The sequence below is a fragment of the Myodes glareolus genome, chromosome 18, assembly GCF_982192425.1.
Source record: "Myodes glareolus chromosome 18, mMyoGla1.1, whole genome shotgun sequence".
Classification (NCBI taxonomy): domain Eukaryota; kingdom Metazoa; phylum Chordata; class Mammalia; order Rodentia; family Cricetidae; genus Myodes; species Myodes glareolus.
In genome coordinates, this window is record NC_142043.1 from 48,949,055 (window position 1) to 48,971,307 (window position 22,253).

Sequence of the window (22,253 nt, forward strand, 5' to 3'; positions counted from 1 at the left end):
GTAATGAGATCTGGTGCCCTCTTCTGGCCTGCAGGCAAACATGCAGACAGAACACTGCATACTTAATAAATAAATCTTAAAAAAAAAAAAAAGAATGAAAGAATGTTCCGTTGAAGATCATTTCCTCAGTATACAGTGGGTTGGGTAAGATACAATAGGGAAATTAATATTCTCAGTTTTTTGGATGGTAGGTGTGTGCACATCAAGATGAATAAGGCTGAGGTTCAATCACTGGTCCCCCAGCCTCACAAATTCTAAAGCAAAATTATTTACAGAAGAAAAGGAAAAAAGACAAGGTCTCACTGTGCAGTCTTAGCTGCTCTTCACTCTGTGGAGGTCCAGCAGCCTCGAGGTATAGAAGGTGTGTGCAGCCACACCCGGAGACAGGCTGTTTAAAAGCCCCCACTACTCTCTTAACAGTTGCTATTTAATAGAGATAGGAGTGTCAAAACCGCTAAAAGCAAATCTCATTACTTTTCGTTGAGGGTACATCTGCGGTCAGTGGGATGCCCGCTGTAGGACCTCAAGTTCACTGTAAGCTCATCATACAGATAGTCGGCCATCAGGCGAGGGATGCCTTCCCAGAGCATGATAACCACAACCATCACCGCCGTCGTGCAGTAGTGACCAGGACGCACCCGGGCCAAACAAAGAATCTTCTCTTCGGAACCGGATCTTCTAAGTATCTGGAAAGCAGAATGGAGTCATACTACACCATACATTCGCCGGTCAGAGTAGTTTCCTACTGTAGGAAAATGATCCTGTACCCTGGAAAGATTTGTCGCTTGGATAGGTTTAATAAGATGCTGATTGGCCAGTAGCTAGGCAGGAAGTATAGGCGGGGCAACCAAAATAGGAGAACTCTGGGAAGAGGAAAGGCAGAGAGTCAGTCATCAGCCAGAGATGAGAATGTCATGTGTCTAACACAGACAAGAATTATGGGTTAATTTGGGAGGTAAGAGTTACTTAATAAGAAGGCTGAGCTAATAGGCCAACCAGTTTATAATTAATGTAGGCCTGTGTGTTTCTTTGGAACCGGGCAAGACAGAAACTGTCAACAGTTTTCCCACCCTTTTTGAGAAGAGCTTCATATAGCCAAAAAAATCACCATAAAAATTTTCAGGTGTATAGTGTTTACCTGTGATTTATGTATATGTGGCATGTGAAGAGCTTGGTGCATGGGGGCGTCAAAAGAGTGTCAGTTACATGTAGTCAAGACCATGTGCGTGCTGGAAACTGAACCTGGGACCTCTGTAAGAGCAGGAATTACTATTAACTGAGGAATCTCTTTGCCCCCTGGAAACATAATCAACTCTTCGCCCTGGAAACAGAGTTCTTGCCTATCGCTGAGACAGAGCCCTCCGTCGTCACTGGGGCTGCCCTCAAATGCCTTGGTTGGCTGAACTGACTATTGCCCAGTTGCCAGACTGTGGAAGATCCAAGAAATGGAGCTTCCATGGCAGAGGAACACTTGTCTGAATTTCATGCAATCCCAAACAAAATCCTATTTCTACCATGTTAATAGAGCAATTAAATTACCTAAGGAGAACACGACCCGCAATGTAAACAGTAGACTCTTTGGCTGGGATACAGCTCCAAATGATGGAATGTTTGCCTGGCTTGCAGTTCCAACACCACATACACCCAGCAAAAAGTGAAGGATGCCTGCAATCCCAGCATTCCTGGGGTGGGGGCAAGAGCCTAACTTTGTGAGGATACCTGGCTAAACATCTAATTTGAAACCAACCTGGGATATGAGACCCTGTCTCAAACAAACAACATTAATAGTCTTTTCAATGAATGCTACCAATTAGCTGTGTTCATGAGGTGGGAATCACGGAGCACTCTGAACTGACAGAAGTGCTTTAATTACAGCCTCTGGAAGGCAGGAGGCCAGTCTGTACTTCATAGTGCTTGCAGGCATCCCGAGCTAGCAAGCATTAGACAGTGTGAGGCATGAAACTCACATGGTAAAAAAAAAAAAAAATTCGTCGGCCAACATGTGTCATGAAAGATGTATGCCAATACCATTGATAATACACACTAATGATAGATATGTATGACACGTGTATTTTAAACATACATTATATAACTTTTAACCATGTGTGTGCGCACGCACGTGTGTGTGTGTGTGTGTGTGTGTGTGTGTGCGTGCTCCTGGAGGTAGGGCCAGCACGAAGGTTCAACATGTACCGGACCTAAGTGACCTGAGTTAGATTCCCGAGAACCAACATAGTTAAATGTGGCATACACATTTAATCCAAGAACTCCTGGTCTACATAGTTCCTGGCCAGCCAATCAGAAAAGCTATTAAAATATGGAGGCCTATCACAACCGTAGAATGCTTGCTTGGCATGCAAAAGGCCTCGGGTTTGAATAAAAGCCCCCATCCCATATACACCACTCCACCCCCGCAATTACAAAGGTGAAACAAATTCCAACTTCAGATAGAAAACATTAAAACGTGGAACTGAGCCTTCAGTGCCAGGAAAACTCTAGCATGAACTCAAGGTCAAAGGCCAGTTCCATGCACTTTCCCCTCTCCCCTTCTCTTAGAAGTGGGGATTGTATCTAGGGTGAAGAGGGACCTATCTCACAAAACCATTGACAGGATTATTCTAGGAATAACTTGTACATTCATATATAAAGATGGGGCTTTTTGCACAAATGGGTTCATTGAAAAAAATCAGCTCCTCGTAATAACATTCTTACGACAGTGCCCAAGTTTTGAACCTGATTTTCTATGTATGACATATGTATGTCATATGTATGTATGAATTTATATGTATGACATGCATGCATGACACCTGACATGGGTGCTGGGAACTGAACTTGAATCCTGTTCAAGAACAGCACGTACACTCAGTCATTGAGACATCTCTTCAGATAAAGATTCATCTCTCTCTCTCTCTCTCTCTCTCTCTCTCTCTCTCTGTGTGTGTGTGTGTGTGTGTATGAACACGCGCTATTAATTGAGTGACCATTTCAGTACATACATATTACAAGCTAAAGAAATAATGAATGAAAATCAGGATGTGTCAGCTTGTAAAATTTGGGAGTCAAAGCGCAATGTCACTTGAAAATGTTTCCCCCGGACTGGAGAGATGGCTCAGTGGTTAAGAGCAATGACTGCTCTTCCAGAGGTCCTGAGTTCAATTCCCAGCACCCACATAGTGACTCACACCCATCTATAATGAGATCTAGTGCCCTCTTCTGGCGTGCAGGCACACATGCAGGCAGAACACTGTATACATAATAGATTAATTAATTAAAAAAAAGAAGAAAAAAGAAAATGTTTCCCCCAAGTCTCATCTCTTCACCAATATTGTGTTGCTCCATAAGCACTTTCTGTCATTCATTTGCTATGCTGTGAGGGCCCAGGGAGTCCCGCATCTCAGGGCTTACCAAGCAAGCCTGTTTTCTGTGCACAAGGACTTGGAGTTCAAAGCCCCACCAAGCACTAAAAAGTTGGACATGATCTAGTACTCCTCTTACCAGCGGGTGGAGGAAACAGGGAGCTTCTGGTTATTGTCTTGGAGAAGACAGTAAGCACAAGACCTCCATACCTAGTGATATCCTCAGTCATCAGTACCAGAGAGTTTCTCTGCACACAGAAGGGGTCTGCTGAGCATATTCATGTCTTTTCCCCAGCTGTTCCAGCCTACAGCCTGAGGGATGCAGCTACAGCCCAGTGAAGCATGCTTGATGCACAAGCCCTACCTCTAGCAACACAATAAACATGCGTGGGGTGGAGGGGGAGACTCAATAACATACCATATCTTGCGTGTGCCAAGTCTTGGATCCAATATTCAACCACAACCAAATACAAATGGGTAATTTTAAAATTCTCTGTGCTTGATAGTGATGGGTGCTTGTATACAGGCATCTGTATGAATTTGGGGGAGCCTAATCCATTTTCAATGATTAATAGTTTTGTTGCTGCATTCCTTTGTCGATGGCCATTGATTCTCCACCCTTTGACTTCTGTTAGATGGCCACATACATGTCTTTGTGTAAATCTATTTCCTTTGAGATGATGTTGAGTCAGGTAGGTTCAACCATTCCCATTAACAGTGGATAAAGAAGTTACAGTTTCTAAGAAAGTTCAAATTTAGTGAAGGCACTCATCAGTAAGAGTCAGGGAGATGGGTAAGTCAGTGGATCCCTAGAACCCATGGGAATTTCCTCTGCAGTCTACATGTGCACACATACTAACACAATTAAATTAAATATGGCCATCAGAAAAGAAAAATTAATTTAAAAATTAAGACCACACCAAAACCCATTTCTTATATGTGTTCACAGTGGCCATGTTTATAGCTATGGTATCTGGGAGGCTAAGACAGGAGATTCACACATACAGTCTGAGCTACAAAAACACGTGAAACAAAAACTTTACTCTTATGCCTATGGGTGTTTTGCCTGCATGTTTCTCTGCCACACACGAACGCAGTGATGACAATTATAGAGTGCATGCAACTCTGGGAGTTGGACCTGGGTCCTCTGGAAGAACACCCAGAGCTCCAACAGCAACCCGGGGAAATGTTGACACGCAGTTCTACTCCACAATCCCTTCCTCCTAAACCTTTCTCTTAGTCTCCTATTTGGTTATTGCCATGCAGTGTTAGGTGGAATTTCTTGGTGCCCCTTGATGTGCATGACCACTAGGGACACTAGTTTGCTAGCCTCCACTCTGGCCAAAACAAAACCTTGTGTGAAAAATCCTATGTGAAAAATCTATTCTCCCAAGAACCAGGAACAGTATGCTAGCGGTACTCACACGCTTGGCGACTGGGCAGCCCTGCGAGCTCTTGCCTTCTTTCCCCGTGTACTCTACCTTCTCAATTCGAACTGCCTTTCCTTTCTGGCCATACCTGAGTACAGAACACAAGAGGAGGCGGGGCTAATTAATGACAATCTGTTCTTAAAATCAGCGAAGCTCCAAATGAACACGAGTTCAAACGAAACCGTTGTCAATTCCATTGGCTAAAAGCCAGCGGCTGTGTGGCAGATCGTCACCCAGTTCTAACGAGAGCCTGACCTCAACACAAGCGTCGGGAGGTGAGGGTTACAGCATTGGTGGTGGTCATCTGACCTATTTCTACCACTGCACAGTAATAATAGGCTTTGCAGTGTGGGGGCGTGTCTCCAGGGCCCCGAGCTCCTGGGAGGAGGGACTAAGGAGGACCAGTCTTCATTCACCTCAGGGTCACTCCCCTGCACTGACCCAGGGTCGCAGGGAAGAATGGTTTTAGCAGGGAAACACATCTCCTCACCTAGTCTCCATGAGCTCCCTGATAGCAGCAACACTTGGTCCTGCCCCCAGGTGTGTATAATATGGGCCTTTGTCTTTTTGTGTACCTCCATCTGTGGAAGGAATAAGATTATTAGACCCAGTTTTGCAAAAAATAAAAAGCACAGGGGCTTTTTCTTTCTTTTTGAAAGGATTAGACAACAGGTCCTGACATTGGACTTGCCCCTGTTGCCATCTTCTGGCTCCTAATTCTTCTAGGCGTCAAAGGAGAGAAGACCAAAAAAATTTAAGGGGACTGTATTTATTCTTCTCATCTACCTTTTTATTAATGATTAGCAGTTATTAAGATGGGGTCTCAGTAGAGCCTCAACTCACTAAGCAGTCAAGGATGACCTTGAACTCTACTGACAATTACACCTGGCTCCCTATCTGTAGTCACTGCTAACAGAGAGCGAGAATCTGAAGGTTAGCTTCGGGATTTACAATGCAGGTGTACAAGAAAGTTACTTGTTACAATTATCAGTCCTCTCCAAAGACTGGTAACTGTCTTTCTAGCCATGGTATTTTTACAAGTCATTATTCTGGTTTGAGGATGTATCTCAGCCATGGGGGGGCTTCCGTGGCACATAGAACACTGTAGGTAGATTCGCTGGTAATGGGGGGTGGGGGTGGGAACCAGTATACCAAGCAAGGGAATATTTGCAATTAAAAAAAAAAAACATAAGAAAACAGGGTAAGGCAGAAAATAAGATACACCCAGACTCTATTTCTGGCTTCACCACCTCCTTTATCCTGGAGGGGTAGGCGGGGCAGAGGCGGGTGGATCTCCATGTTTGCGTGTGGGTTTGTGCACACGCATGCAAAAGCCCGTGAACAATGAAGGTTATGAGCCTCCATGTGGGTGCTGGGAATTGAACCTGGGTCCTCTGGAAGAGCAGGGGTGATTCTGCCCATAGTGACATTTGGCAGTATCTGTGGCATGTGTATGCACTATGGCTTCCATCTAATATAAAGGGACTTGGAATAATGTGAAATCAAGCATGTCAGGACAGTCCCTGTTTAGGTCTAACATGTCAAAACTGCTAACGGGGACAAACACTGATCTGAAAACGGCCTACTGTGACTGTTTAATCCTATCCTGAAAACCAGATCCTCACCTACAATGACGCTACTGGGATGACGGTGTGTTTAAGAACATGACATCACTTAGAACAGCGCCTCTCAACATTCCTAAAGCTGAGGCCCTTATAGGTCCTCATGTACATGCTGCTGTGGTGAGTGACGTCACCCCATCAAGGGGGTCTTGATGCAGAGAAGTTGAGAATCACTGACATAGCACTCAGTGTTCATCAATGGGCTGTCAGGCCTGCCAAGTGGTCACCAGTGACCTGATAACCATGAACTCAGGAAACCTAGACAAGTCCAAAAATATTTTTTCCCTTTGCAGAGATACCCATAAAAGCATTTCATGGCAGGTGGATGCTCTCGTCCAAACAGTCCTGATTCACACTATCACTCTCTAGTGCAGTCCGATGCTTGCCTTGAACTTGCTAAGAAGCCAAAGATGATTCTCCCAACACTGCCTCCTGGATGGCCAGTGACTAGCCAAGGTACAAGCTAAACTTTCATGTCTCATACATGAGACAATTTTTCAAAAAAGAATGATCAGTAATTGTGACACCAGCAGAGACTGATGTCTTAGAAATGTAGAGCCATTTTGTTTCAGAGGAAAAAAAAATCCATCTGCGCCAGTAAACACCTTGAACTGCAAACGTCCAGGAAGCAGAGGCTTGCGTATCCTAAGCTTGAGGAAAAGCTTTCTTTTTCCCTTCAAGTTTATGTACGTGAATGTTTTCCCTGTATGTATATATGCATATGCATGTAGTAAGTGTATGGCAATTACTCCTGGAGGTCAGAAGAGGGCATTGGGCTTCCTGGAAACAGTTGTGGGTTTGTGACCCACCACATCTGCGCTGGGGACTGAACCCGGGTTGTCTGCAAGACAGATGTTGGTCTTAACATCTGAAACTTTTCTTCCAGCTCTTCCAGCTTTTAAAATCTTTTCGTCTGCGCATGTGACTGCAGTGCCCAGTAGAGGATGCAGTCAGGATCTCCTAAAGGCAGAGTCACAGAAGGTGTGGGAACCACTGGCTGCCTGGCTGACTCATTTCTTTAGCCCTATTTGCTTTGTTTTGTTGTGACAGCCTCCTATTAGACAGCCCAGGCTTCTGTCTGGAGGGCAGTGATGGCCCTTAATACCAGCACTCAGGAGGCAGAGGCAGGCAGATCTGAGTTTGAAGCGAGCGTGGTCTATAGAATGGAGAGAAGCCCTATTCGAAACCACCCCCGCCCCCAAAAATGCTTCCTATGTAAAAGCCAGTTTCCTCAGCACCAACTATTTAAGTGTGTGGAAGTCAGAGAACATCCATCATGGCTTCTGGGCACAGAACTCGGGGTCCAGGCTTGTGCAGGTGCCGAGACAACACAGGCAGAAGCTGTGGATATTTTTGGCTATCTACAACCTTACATGTTTTTACAGTCTATGTATACACATTCGGTTTTTCACAAGAAAAAGCTATCAAATTAAATACTTGCAGGTTGAAGTTTATATATTTAAACATTGAAATCCATTCTTTGTCATGAAAATGAATGAACTACTTTAGTCCTGTTCTCCACTTGAAAAAGTTTACTTTTCCCAGTTGAAACTTCCTTTTCTCTAAGAATAATAGAAAAACAGGAGCAGAATTACTTAGAGCATCTTAGCTAAACTACAAAGATGCCCCACCCAGAAGATGAATTAGAAAGCATGCACACTAATGAACACGTACCATTGCAGTCACAGGTTGGCTCGTCCGTCTCATTCGCTTCAGGTTGCAGGAATTTTGCAGGGTCTCTAAGGTATTTCTTGATGCGCTCAAAAAACTCCGTCTGGACACTGTGTGTGGCGGAGTCACCCCGTGGTCCATGGCTTGGTGCTTGCGCTTCCGACTTCGCATTCACACCTGCCATTCCGTTGGAACTTGACACGTTCCCTTTCCTGAGGATGGATGCTGGGTCTGGCAAGGGTGTCTCAGGAGAGGTACCAGGCAACGTCGGTGGTATCGGGTGCACCAGGTTCTCTTGAGCGCCTAGTTGTAACTGTGTTTGAGCAGCACCAGGCATCGTGTTAGCACACTGGTTAGATTGAAGGGAGGGCTGAGGCAGAGGGTGAGCTTTCTCACTGATATTCACTGAGGGTTGTACCTGAGAATTGTCTACCGGCTCTGCAAACGCCTGCCCGCTGGATTCTGTCTTGATTTGGCATGTTGGTAGAGCATCTGGTGGCTCGACTTTAACATTCTCCTTTGCCAATTCAGATTGTCTTGTGAATTTTATCTGACGGAGAGGAAGAAACGTCATACTGGGTTGTAAGGGTATGTTATTCTGAGCTATTGGTTTTAATTTCTGGTAAAAGATAGGAAGGTTTCCAAACATGTCAGGAACATTGTGTGGACCAGACTGGCCAAATCTTTGAAATTTGGATGATATCCAAATGTCATGCATCTTACTATACTGCGTTGCAAGTTGTTCTTGCTTCTGATCGTTTTCTTGAGAGCTAGGGAGTGGAGGCTCCTTTTTCCGCTTGTCTGTTTTGGGGGTCTGTTTTGCTTTCTTCTGGGTCTTGTTCTTTGGCTTTACTGGTGGTACACTGGGTTTGTTTTGTATACTCGACGCTGGTTTCTCTTGTGCCATGCCTTTCTCCTGATTAGGTTTCTGCTGTGAATTCTTTGCAGCAAGGCTCCCTGGTATACTTCCGGCATTCTTGACGTCTGGGTTTATGTGATTGTAATTAATTGTGGATGCAAGCTGGGTTAATTGTGCTGCAACATCTTCTTCAATTTGACTGTAGGGCACATCCTGGCATGGTGGCTCATGCTGGGAATTCAGCTTTTGGTCGCCGTTTAGTGCCTGACTGCAGTCTTCTGGATTATGACTTTCTACTGGCAATGGATATGAACTATCAAGGGTAGGTTTGTCTCCAGCTGTAAGTGAGGTCAAATCTTCAAGTGTTTGGTTAGTCGCTGAACTCTCCGGCAACTTGAACTCTGGGTTCTGATGCTGAAGACACTTTACATTTGGGTCTTGGAGGTCTTTTCTCACAGAATTAAGGATAGCCTTGCAATTGTCAAGCAGACTAGCTGTCCTCTGATCTGTGTCTTCACCCTTCTCCGGCTTTGATGGCGAGGAATTCTCAGATGGAGCTTCTGAAAGCTGCGTAAGGGCTTCAATGGCTACCACTTGTTCCAGGGTGAGTCTCCTGTCTTTCATTAGTGATAAAAGACTTGGCTGAACTGGAGAGTCATCTTTTGGCTCTTTACTAGGTACCTCCTCGGGGCTTTCGGGTTGACAGCCAGTACTGTGTGTATTAGGATGATTCTTAGGGATGGTGGAGTCTGCAGCAGATTGGCAGTTCAAGCCAGGCTTCAGGAAGAGCAAAGTGTCACTTGTCCCCTTGAGATGATCGCAGCTCCTATCGGAAGTGAGGGAGTTCATGGCATCATTGCCATTTGAGGGGCCAGGTAGCAATTTCGAGGAACTATTTCCCAGCACCTTGCTAATTTCTTCAAGATCCAATTTGTTGATCGGGAGGTTTGTGTCCATAGGTAAACAGTACACATTTTTCATGCCGTTTCTTATGGCCTGAGGAAACATCGGGGAAGGTTGGCTTTCTTGCTTGTCATCTTCAGAGGGCTGGGGCTTTCCAACCTCAGTTAAATTTGTATCAAGGTCTCCCTTGACTTGACTTGCTGGGCTTGATTTCTTGTTTGGTGTCCAATTCTCCACCTCGATTCCTGTCATGCTTTCTGCATTCTTCCCTACATTGTCAAGGGGTTGTGAATTCAAATCCAATCTCTGCTCTTCCCCATGGCCACATTGACTGTCTTCCATGGACTCTGATTTGGGGCCATTTACTGGTTTGTTGTTAGTGTCTCTCTGCAAAGTAAGCACAGACATTTCTCCCATTACCTGCTGAAATAAGACAACTACTTTACTCTTTGGTTCAGACTCTTGCTATGCATCCAAGCAGGCTCAGTGTCAGTACAGGGACTACCGGGGAGGGCACTTAAAATGAGCTTAGAGACATGGCTTCAATAGTGTGCATTACGTACTAGTCTGCCTCCACACACCCATCCCTGTCCCATGTAAACCACACGGAACAGTTCACTCCTGTAACCCCGGGGGAAGCAGAGGCACGTAAGCCTGTGTTTGGTCTATGACTTGTAGGCTGGCCAGGGCTGTAGAGAGTGACTCAGCCAATCAAAAGTAATATGTTCCTTCGGATGTGTGGTTGAATTCAATATCCAGCATCACAAAGGATGGGGGCGGGGGTTGTGATTCTTATTGAATTTTCCCTGTAACCACATCACAGGCATGAACAATTTGTCCAAATCTGTTGAAAGATGGGACTGTCATCATATGCATAAGTTTTTCTTTCTCTCTCACCTACCTTCTAATACACACACAGTACGAAAGGGGAGAAATAAGTCATGGCTTCATACAATATATCATAGGAAGCAATTGCCTGGCAATTTTTCTTCTACTCTCTCAGGCCCTGAATTACATGCCCGGAAATGATTATCACCCTGGTATAGTTGCTCACCCACATCTCACAACAGCAAGCACTTAAAAAAATTAAATAAGCCAAGTATGCACTTTTATAAAATACCACCAGGGGCTGGCTCAGTGCTCGTTTCATTGCTGATCTGGGTTTGGTTCCTAACATTCAGACCTGGAAGCTTCCAACTGCCTACAACTCACAGTTCTGGGAGATCTGATGCCCTCTTCTGTCTTCTGTGTGTACAACAAAGTCACACACACACACACACACACACACACACACACACACACACACACACAAAACCACACTAGATATCCAGGGGGGTGTTGGTGCATACCCCAGCACTTCAGGTGTTCAACAAGTCCAGTGCATCTATAAATCTACAAAGTCACCTTAAACCAAAACAGTGGGAAGCTTCGGGTCTAACCCACATTTATTACTACCGTGTGCCTGTGGCCCATCCTATTCCTTACTAATTAGGTGACATGTAGAAGAATGTCACATGCAGAAGCATTATTTGGCAAGCTTTGAGGTTGAGTAAGTTAGCAGGGAGCCAGCTGAGAAGATCACATATATTCCAACCGTGAGGCAGAGGAAGGCTCTCAAACTACACCATCCTGGTACTCTGATCCACACCTTCTGTGCAATCTAATGACAAACCTCTTTAGTTAATGAAATCTCTGTACAGCACAGAGACCTTGGGATTATTTCCTAGTTCCATCAAAAATTAACAGCACAGTCAGGTATGGTGTTCCAGACCTTGAATATTAGTAACTGAGAAGCAGAAGCAGTTGCCTTTTTCAGAGACCAGACTTGTTCTGAACCCCTTGTCTGCCAGCGATGAAGACCACTGATCATGTTGCTACCTTAAGAGCTGGAACTTTCCGTGCAGACCACAGGCAGAGTAACTAATTTCAGAGAAGATATATTATCTGCCTTCTCTGGTTTCTTTCCTAAGGTCTAGTGCAGCGGTTCCCGCCTATAAACGCATTGGGGAGGGTGGGGACCGCTCTGCTACACACTTAGTGAATTTCAGGCCAACCTGAAACCACATATAGGCTCCACCTCTATTCAAACAAATGCAGCTGTCTTTCTTAGCAAAGCATGGCTCTATCAGCAAGCCCAGGAGTCTGTACCAGGAGGAAGGCAACTCAAGGCCAACCTAGGGTACGTAGTGACAGTTTACTTTAAGAAAAATTTAAGGATGGGGTGGGTTGGAGGGGAGGAGGGGGGCAAGGAGAAGGATGGGAGGGAGAACAATGGTTGGAATGTAAAATAAAGAAAAATTTTAAAAAAGACAAACAATAATACAAAAAAAAAAGAAAAGAAAAGAAAAATTTAAGCTGAGGGTGGAAAAATGTGAGAAAAAAACTCCCTTTATTGGAAGGGATTCCAAGGGAGAAACATGCAAAATCCTATCCCTCATTTATAAGCTACAAACAGACCTCAGAATTTTAAAATAGCTAAGTAGATTCAAGAACATAAAGTCTTAAGGTGGTAGTCTATAACTACACCGTGAGGCAGAGGTGACAGCTCTCACCTCCAATACTGGCTTTCTGGAAGGTGAAGCAGGAGGCTGGTGCAATCAAGGTTGTGGGTAAAATCCCCTCCCTCTGGCTGTCCTGGAACTGGCATCGGGTTGACCTTCAACTCAGAGACCCACCATCTCTCCCCTTCCCAGGATAAAGGTGGTGCCAGACTTGAAATCCTTTCTGTAGCCTAATCCCAGCGTGGTGGCCTGCACCTGTAGCCAGAACAGTTTGGAGACAGAGATAAAGGCAGCCTCCAGTAAGAGACCACCAGGTCTATGGAGATTATTCCCAGGCCAACCAAACATCAAGAATTCATCTCAAAAACAGCTAAGAGCTAGAAGACTCAGGATGTTGTGGTCTGCCTGTGATCTGGCCAGGAGTGTTACAGAAAACCCTGCCTCAAGAAATCCAAGCACACATTGGGTTAAGAATTAAAATGATGTAGCTGTGCTTAGAATGACCAAAGGCAAAATCTGCCAGGTCCCACTTAGGCTGCCCAGCAACTGAAGCTGGGGGAAAGTCGTAATAGTGCCATGACTCAGCACCTCTACTGCCATTTACCCAGGAAAATGAGAGCACTTGCTCCATCCCTCTGCACATAAAACCTTGAATAAAAATCTTCACAATGGGTTTCTTCATAGTAGGGAAAGAGACAATTCAAATGCCAATCAGAAAGAACATAATGGACAAACACAACATAGTATACAGAACAATGCAACACTGCTCAGGAACAAAGTAACATAGTGAATTGCAGAAACTGTAAGGGCCCCACTTCAATGAGAAAAAGACGTCAAGAAGAAGTATTTTTTAAAATATGACACCCAGGGGGCTGGAGAGATGGCTCAGAGGTTAAGAGCACTGGCTACTCTTCCAGAGGTCCTGAGTTCAATTCCCAGCAACCATATGGTGGCTCACAACCATCTGTAATTTGATCTGGTTCTCTCTTCTGGCATGCAGACTGAACACTGAATAATTAATAAATAAATTTTTAAAAAAATATGACACCCAGGGCTGGAGAGATGGCTGACAGCCATCTGTAACTGCAGTCCAAGAGACATCACCTTTAGACCCCTAAAGGCACCAAACACACATGTGGCACACACAGACTGAAGGCAACAGCCAGGCATGTCGGCACATGTTTTCAGTCTCAGCCCACTGAAGGCAGAGGCAGGCAGCTCTGAGTTTGAGACCAGCCAGGTCTAACAACGTCCTGCCCCCGCCCCCACAAACACACACCGAAAGTAAATGGCATAAAATGCAATTTAAAAACCTGATTTAGATGTAAGGGGTGGGGGTGAACACCTGTATTCCCCTCAGAATTCGGAAGGCACTGGATCCCCAGGAACTGGAATTAAAGGTGGCTGTGAGCCGGCTGACATTACAGGTACCGAGAATGCAGCAGGAAGTGCTCGTAACCACATCTTTCTAGTCCCCTGTGTGGTTTCTTTTTGAGTCTTGCCATATACCTCAAGCTGGTCGATTTTTCCTTCTGTCCCATCCTTCCAACTGGTGGGAGGAGCTTAAGAAAAAGAAAGCCTGTGCGTGCCTGTAATGTCAGCCACCAGGAGGCGAGGAAAAGGGGTCCACCTAGGTTACCTGAGACCCTACCTCAAAACCAAGAACACTGGTACTTCGGGTATCCTGGCTAAGACCTATAATCTCACTACCTGGGAGTCGACGGCCACGATGATTGCCAAGTTTGAGGGACAGCCTAGGCTGTGTGGGCTAGAAAGAACATGTTGGAACATCAAAAACACCTCTAAAATTATTTCTGTCAATTTACTGGTCCAGTGCTTTGGCGTACAAAATCACGTTGGGATGACGAAGATGCCTGGTGTTAAAACTGATTGCACATTATTTACAACCTGGTGTTGACTACATGTAATAATGGTCAAGAAAAAAGAATATATCCAGCTGTAATTTTTGACAATTAAAATTCAAATAGGAATGGCATTAAAATGAATGCATACATACAGATGTATAAAACAGATACATCTTTTTGAAAATTGCCATACTCTGTTGAGTTCAAGGCCAACCTGTTCTACAGAGCTCCAGGGCAGGCTCAAAAAAGAAGAAAAAAATCTAGAATTACAAGAACATGCAACCACACCATGCCAGGTGTTCCTTTAGCCTGGCATGTCATCCCTGAATGAGGGGAAGCAGGATGGTCATAAATTCAAGACTCAGAGGCTGAGACAGGAGAATCAGAAATTCCAGGCCCCAGGACCAGTGTGGATTTCATGAAGACACACAAAGGAACCAAAGAAAAAAGGACCTTTTCCTCTAGATCCAAGACCAAAGGCACAAATTCTTACCAAAGAAGAAAACACAATGCCCAGATGTGGGGGTGTGGGCCTGAGATATTTAGATATTTAATTGTGTGTTTGTGCACACCTTTAATCCCTCCCAGCGGTTGGGCACATCGTGAGTTCCAGAAGAGCCAGAGCTATGTAGTGAGACCCTGGATATAGTTGACTACACTGAGTGCCATTATCTGAGGAAACTTTCCTTTTTCGGTAGAACCCAAGGCCTTGCCAGTGCTACCACTAAGCTAATTAGCCAGCCAACCCCTTAGCAAACCAACACAGTTCTCAGAGGGGTCCTAAGGTATTTCATGGTGTTTGTTTCCTTTGTCTGCCTGAGGAAGGCTTGACACACTTTGTTATCTTGACCAGAGGCAAATCTTTCTCACTCAGAGCTGCCACCAGGAAGGTCTGGAGAAGTGGCTGGTCAGCCTGGAGGGTTTGAAGTTCCATTTTCCAAGATGGGATTGCCAGTAAGATAAGGAAGGTGAGAGTAAGGAGCAGTTACCAGAGGCAGATAAAGGAAGAATGTCTAGGTTGTCACTGTGCTGACCCAACTGAAGCTTCACTGTTTGCCTTACAGTCATCTGGAAATTAACTAGAGCCGCAAGCTGAGTGGGTGACTCATGCCTGCTAATTCCAGGTTTAGAGGATGTAGCAGGAGAAGTGTGAGCAGATGGAGGCCAGCATGGCCTCTGACCCCGTCTCAAAAATAAATGTTGCCAGGTATGGTGGCACATCCCTCCAAATCCAGGCAGATCTCTGGTTCTGGTTCTGAGTTCTTGTCCCAAACAGATAATGCGAAGGTGCAAACCTAGGGCCTTGAGTTTTCTAGCTGTCATTCTATCACTGAGCTAAAACCATACCAGGAGCTACTCTTAAAAACTGAAGGTTTTTGCCATTTTTATGACTTGTATCTTGCCTCCTGCCCCCTGGTATGGCTGTTGGAATTGCCTTACAGCTCAGAAAGACCTTACCCACAAGCATACTTTCAATCAGAAATAACATGACATTAAAGATTAAAATAAATCTAGTGTGATGGTTTAGTGAATCAGGGTTCCTGATGCTACAGTCAGCTAAAGTTTAGTCCCTGGGCCCTACATAATAGAGGACTCAAGTAACCCTCTTGTGTCCATGTGAACACAAGTTCAGTCTCGGAGAGGGCAGGCACAAGAGTTACTGGGATTGAGGAGAGAAATACTGGAATGTCCCAGTTAGCAAGGATGACAAGACAGTAGCCTTGGTCCTTTATCACCTGGTGGCAGCAATGAAAATAATTTCACTGAGCTAGGCAGTGGTGGCACACACCTTTAATCCCAACCCTCGGGAGGCAGAGGCAGCCTGGACAACAGAGTGAGTTCCAGGACAGCCAGGATTATTACAGAGAAACCAAAAGACAATAATAATTCCATCACTGAAGAGCATTCCAAGCTCTGTGTGTGTGTGTGTGTGTGTGTGTGTGTGTGTATGTGTGTGTGTGTTGGTGCATACTTCTAATCTTAGCAATGGAGTGGCCAAGGCAGAAGGATTGTGGGTGCAAAAGGAGCCTCAGCTACTAGGCCTGGCTGGACTATAAAGAAAACTGTCTGTCCTAAGAGACAACACGGATGCTTCAGAAACCGATACCTACAAGGTGGCACACAGCCAATCCCCACAAATAAATGCAATTTTAAAAAGTTTAAATACTATAGATATTACCATTTGAAAATGAATTAAAGCCAATAGAGTAAGTGCTTAGCAAATATTTAATGAAATTATGTCTCACAGTTGAATTATTATGATAAATATGTGGGGTATGCTAAGGAAGGTGACCTCAGGTATCATGAATTATCCGAACCATACAGCGGCTGGGAGACGGCTGGGATCCTAAGGTGCTTGTTGTGCAAGCATGTCTGAAACAATAGCTCCAGGAGACATGTGGCTTGGAGACAGCCTGACTCTTCGAGCTCACTGGCTGGCCAGCCTAGCCAATCTGGGAGCTCCAGGTTCAATGCCACAAAAAGTGGAGGGGGGGATTGGGGAGGGATAAGGCACTGAACTGACTTCTGGGCTACACACACACACACACACACACACACACACACACACCACACTTGCTTGCGCGCGCACACACACACACACCACACTTGCTGGCACACACTCACACCACACTTGCTTGCTTGCACACACACACACACACACACACACACACACACACTTTTGTGAACCAGAAAGAAATGACAGCTCTTTTGTTGTTTTGGAAGAGTCTGAATGAAGATTTCCCGCAGCTCATTTACCCCACTTGCTTTGTATCTACTCCAAATCTGCCAAGATTCCTAGAAATCACAGGATGGACACAAGAGTGGTTCAGAGCCTGCCTAGCCATAGTCTCAGCTTGCCAGGCTGGTCTGCACCTTAGGGCGACCACATGTTCCTAGCCTCTCCAATGCTGGGTTACAGGTGTCAGAAACGCTCACATCACAGCAATGAACAAATGGTTACACATGGGCAGGCTTAGTGAGAATTTAGTCCTAAAACTGGTCTGATCATTTCTAGGCAAAATGGTTTGCTGCAGTTCTAGGTACGCAAACCAGAAGCCCCGTGTGTACCTGTGAATAAATCTTCCTGCATAGCAAAGGCTTTGTCTGCGCCAGGCTGACCACACTGAAATCTCTCTCTCTCTCTCTCTCTCTCTCTCTCTCTCTCTCTCTCTCTCACACACACACACACACACACGCCCTTTCTGTGTTGAAAGTATTCTCTCCTTGCCTTGTACCGTGTGTGTGTGTGTGTGTGTGTGTGTGTGTGTGTGTGTGTGTCACAGGAGTCTCTTATAATCCAGACCAGCCTAGACCTGGAACCTGCTGTTTCTGCCTTCTGCCTCCACCTTCTGCGTGGTGGATGTAAGTGCTAGTATTGCAGGTTGTGAGGTACTGGGAATGTAATAAGCATTCTTGAAACTGAATTACATCCCTAGGCAACTCTAAGGTCACTAAGGTCTCAACTATGTAGAGCAGGCTGGCTAATTGTTACTGGTTTTTGTTTTTTGTTTTTGTTTGTTTGTTTGTTTTTAAGGCAGGATTTCTATTTAGCAGCCCTGGCTGTCCTATCACTAACTGGATAGAGCAGGTTGGCCTCACACAGTGATCTGCCTGCTTCTACCCACTGAGTGCTAGGACTGAAGGACAGTGTCAACAACCATCACCCCTCATCCCGTACCTCCAAATCCCCATTTCCCAATACCCCCTTTACTCTGCCATCCTTATTTCTTTTGAAAATGTAAATAATGAGCCAGGCAGTGGTGGCACACACTTTTAATCCCAGAACTCCAGAAGCAGATGGATCTCTGTGAGTTCGAAGTCAGCCTGGTCTACAAGAGCTAATTCCAAGACAGCTAGAACTGTTTCAGAGACCCTGTCTCGTTTAACAACAATGGGCTGCAGAGATGGCTCAATGCTTATGAGCACTAGGTTCAATTTCCAGCACCTATTGGAATTCGCAACTGACTGTAACTCCAGTAACAGAGGATCCACAGACATACATGCAGGCAAAACAAACAGAAAATTAAAATTAAAAAAAAAAAAAGAACCTCACGATGGTGGCACACACCTTTAATCCCAGTACTTAGGTGGCAGAGGCAGGCAGATCTCTGTGAAGCTCAAGGCCTTTCTGGTCTACAGAGTTAGTTCCAGGACAGCCAAGGCTACACAAAAGAATCCCTGTCTGGAAAAATGCAAAAAAAAAAAAAAATGCAAAAAAGAGTTTTGGGAAATCCTTTGCTATTCTAATTTATAGTAGATTAAAAGGTATCAAAATTAATATATAGACCGTTTCAAAATGAAAATGTACCAAATCTATGTAATATCCCTAGAATACATGGTGACAGTGGACAAGTGGAGGAAATAGTATCTCACAGTTACAACTAAATGTTCTGGTAACAAAAACCTAAAAGCACCAAGCCTCACTTTCCTTTCCTTCCAAATAGTGAGCACAACTTATAACTCACTTGCTTAAGCTTTTGACTTGCCATTCCTTGTTAGCCTTTCATCTCCAAGATGTGGCAGGAAACACATTGGACTGTGTGTGTGTGTGTGTGTGTGTGTGTGTGTGTGTATACACTACAAACATACCACTATAGCCCCAGTCTTCTATATACTCATTATTCAGAAAGAAACTTTTATGGAACATCCAAATGAGGCAATATTCTGAAAATTGGGCCATGAAACCATGCTTTCATGCATGCACAGATACATGATACACTCTAGTGTGACACGGGCCCAGTGTTCCCTCCATCCCAGACCCCAGTCATGTCTCCTTTATCAGCATCAAGGAAGGAAACACTAAGGAGGGTTGGTACAAGATCACTTTAGAAGCTGCTTCTACAGACAATTTTCTGGTTTTAATATCCACTGACATTTCAAATAATGGGAGTACTTCAATAATATTTTATAACCAGATACTAGGAAAATGTCCCTTGGTAATGAAGGTTTGAGATGGCTTTAGACTTACAGATGAGTACCCTTGCATAGGCTTGACTTCAGCCAAACTCACCAATGTTACTACTTCCATAATCCTGGTTTTGGTCCAAAAGGAAAAAAAAGTTATAGCCAGGCATTGGTGGTGCACACCTTTAATCCCAGCACTGGGGAGACAGAGTCAGGAAATCCAATCTACATAGTGAGGCCTTGTCTCAAAAGAAAAAAAGAAATAGAAAAAACATATGTGGGGAAAAAAAATCAGAAAATCAGTCATTAGCCCCATCCATTATGGTGGGTGACCTGGCCATATGAAGGACTAAGGGCTCAGAGTGAACCCCAGGGAAACAGGTCTTTGAGGGGCAACCAATCCCATCTGCAGAGCCCCATCACTGAGCCCCTGAATAGATACACCACCCCTAAATCCTGCATCTCATGCAAAGAACATGTGAGTTGAACACGTGAGTTGAGGATTTTATTTCCATCTTTGTGCATACGTGACAGGACACTAAAGTGAGTAAGATCAAAATTCACTGTATAAGACATTTTTAAAATAAAATATAAAAAAAGTCCCAACACTCAGGAAGCAGAGGCAGGAAGATCCTGGTCTATACATGCCACTGGTTACAGGGCCACTAGGGCTGAGAAAGTTCTCCAGAAAGAACAGAAAATCCAAAGGAAAAAAACTTTTTAAACCCCAACATTAAGCACATTCAGGTTAGCCAGAAATATTGGTTCATGTTGGAAATTCAGAAGTCTGAGACAAGATCTGGGGTTTGAGGTGATTTGAGGGGTTTGGGTTTTGAGGTGGGCAACATAGCAACTTCCATGCCTCCTGTGCTATGTGAGATTCTAGCTTAAAGCAATAATAATAATAATAAAATAAAAATAAAGGGAAAAATACAAACCAACAGTAAAAATAGTAGAAGTACTGAAGTTCAGCAATTCAGGGCACTTAGTTACACCCATGCCAAGTGACTCAGAACCACCTGTCACTCCGTGCTTGGAGATCTGATGCCCTCTTCTGGATTCCATGGTTACCTTCACTCATTTGCACAGAACAAAAACAGAAATACAAAAAATTCAAAGTAACATTTTTAGCCAGGTGGTAACAGTGCACACCTTTAGTCCCAGCACTTGGGAGGCAGGGGCAGGCAGATCTGAAGCCAACCTGGTCTGAGATAAGTCCCCACAACCCCAAAGATTTTCATGCGAGACTTTAAAAAAAATTAAGCGGTATTTATGGCAATCCTCTACTATTCAGACACCAACTGTGGATGGCTAGTAAGCAAGAATTCCGTCCTCCCTGAGCCAGAAGGAATTGGGACATTCACAGACAGGCTTCATGTACGTCTGACAGGTAACAGGTGACAGACATGCACGGAAGAACAAAACATAGAATTAAATGACACACACCCCAAGCATGGAACTCAGGGGCCAGAATGAGCTGCACGTGGTGTGCTCCTTGTGCACGCACACACACACACACACACACACACACACACACACACACACACACATCATTTATGAGTCATTTATGTACACGAAACTTGCTTCTTTGTGGTTTTTAGAAAAAGGTCTGTCAGGAGACAGAGGCAGGCAGATCTGAGATCGAGGTCAGCCTGGCTAAAGTTCCAGGAAAGGTAAGGAAACCTTCTGTATTGAAAACAAAAACAAAACAATCAAGAAATCCAGGCTAGCCTCAAACTCACTAGCCAGGTGAGGCTGGCCCTTCTGTTTTCTCCAAGGGCTAGGAATACAGGTGCACCACCACAACCCAATATCATTCAACAGAGGGATTTAACATCAGTGATAGTCTGGTCTATAGCTGGGAGGTAGGTCTAATAGGTTGCGGGTGGACAGATCATAAGAAGATGGTTTAATGTACCTACAAACATTCCCTACTTGCTATGTCCAGGCCGCATGCCATGAGTTACACTCTTTTCTCAGATCCTACCGGTTAGTTTGCTGACTGTGGTCAATTTCTAGTAAGCAGGTCTTGACGACTGATGTTCATGCCTTTTCTGTGTGCACACAGGAAACAGAAACCTCAACAAGGTGGTCAAAGAAACCAGCAAGCAAGGCAATGTCTGGCTCTCGGTGCCAGCATTTCTAATTGACACAACAGGGCAGCAAGTGAGATCAGAATCCGCCTCAGTTCAGCATGCTGGAGCCCTAAAACTTTGCAGACGCAAAGCTATGATTACTTAAGTCCCTTTACATTAAACATACAATTCTAAAGATCAATGGTCTTACTGCTTAATATTTCCTCCACATTTAAAAGGCTTGCTAGCATTAATGGCATTGCTGTGTTGTACTGAAAGCTTAAACCTGCAAGCAATTTGCTAGGCTTAGGCTTACCCTAGCTTTGAACTTTTAGTGAGCCCATAGGCTTTTAAATTAACTCTTGCGAATACCATAATAACCAAGCGGCAGATTCTGAGCTAACGTCCAAATCAGGTTACAGCTGAACTCTCAGCATGCAATCTGCACCGGCATGCAATCTATACAGCAACTGATTCCTTCCAAGCTGTGACAGCTGGAACTAAGGTTGACACATTGAACACTTCATATTGAGCCTTGAGAGTTTAGCTGAAGTTCAGCTACAACCTAAGAACATTTCCCTTCCCCCACTCTGAGGAAAAAAAATGATCAGATTTTACCATAGTATTTTCTGGGTGCTTTTTTTTTTTTTTTTTTAAAAATGTCACAATAAATCATAGCTGTGAACTTCTCTGCCATGGAGCTGAAGCCCACTGGATGCAATGACAGATGCAGGTGGCACCCAGGGAGCTCGAGAAGAGATTACTCAACACTTTGCATATAAACTTCCCGTCGTGTAAGATGTGTTAGAAAGCTGAAAATAAAGGATGCTAATGTGGACATAAGGGGGAAGGGAGGAGAGACTTGAGTGAAAACCCATGCATCCACTGTACTGCAAATTCACCCTCGGGTGACAGAAAAATACTAATGAAATGGAAAAAGATAATATCATTTAACCAACAGCTGATTACCTTTAAAACTTTGGGCTTCTTTTCCCTCTGGGGCCTCTTGTTCTCTTTTGTAACCTAAAATTTAAAAAAATTAAAATTGAATTATGAGCCTCCATTA

General features: G+C 44.4%; 1 protein-coding gene across 2 annotated transcripts in view; it reads right to left on the minus strand.

The window, feature by feature from the left end:
- Positions 1-22,253, minus strand: part of Tet1 (tet methylcytosine dioxygenase 1) — a 45,652-nt gene that overhangs the window by 11,924 nt on the left and 11,475 nt on the right. For both annotated transcript variants that reach the window (XM_048451626.3, XM_048451624.3), the window contains exons 2-6: positions 22,157-22,210; positions 8,083-10,228; positions 5,277-5,367; positions 4,781-4,874; positions 475-686 (exon numbers count right to left, since the gene is read on the minus strand). In XM_048451626.3, the coding sequence (XP_048307583.3) occupies positions 475-686; positions 4,781-4,874; positions 5,277-5,367; positions 8,083-10,228; positions 22,157-22,210 (2,597 nt within the window). The remainder of the gene's footprint in view (positions 1-474; positions 687-4,780; positions 4,875-5,276; positions 5,368-8,082; positions 10,229-22,156; positions 22,211-22,253) is intronic.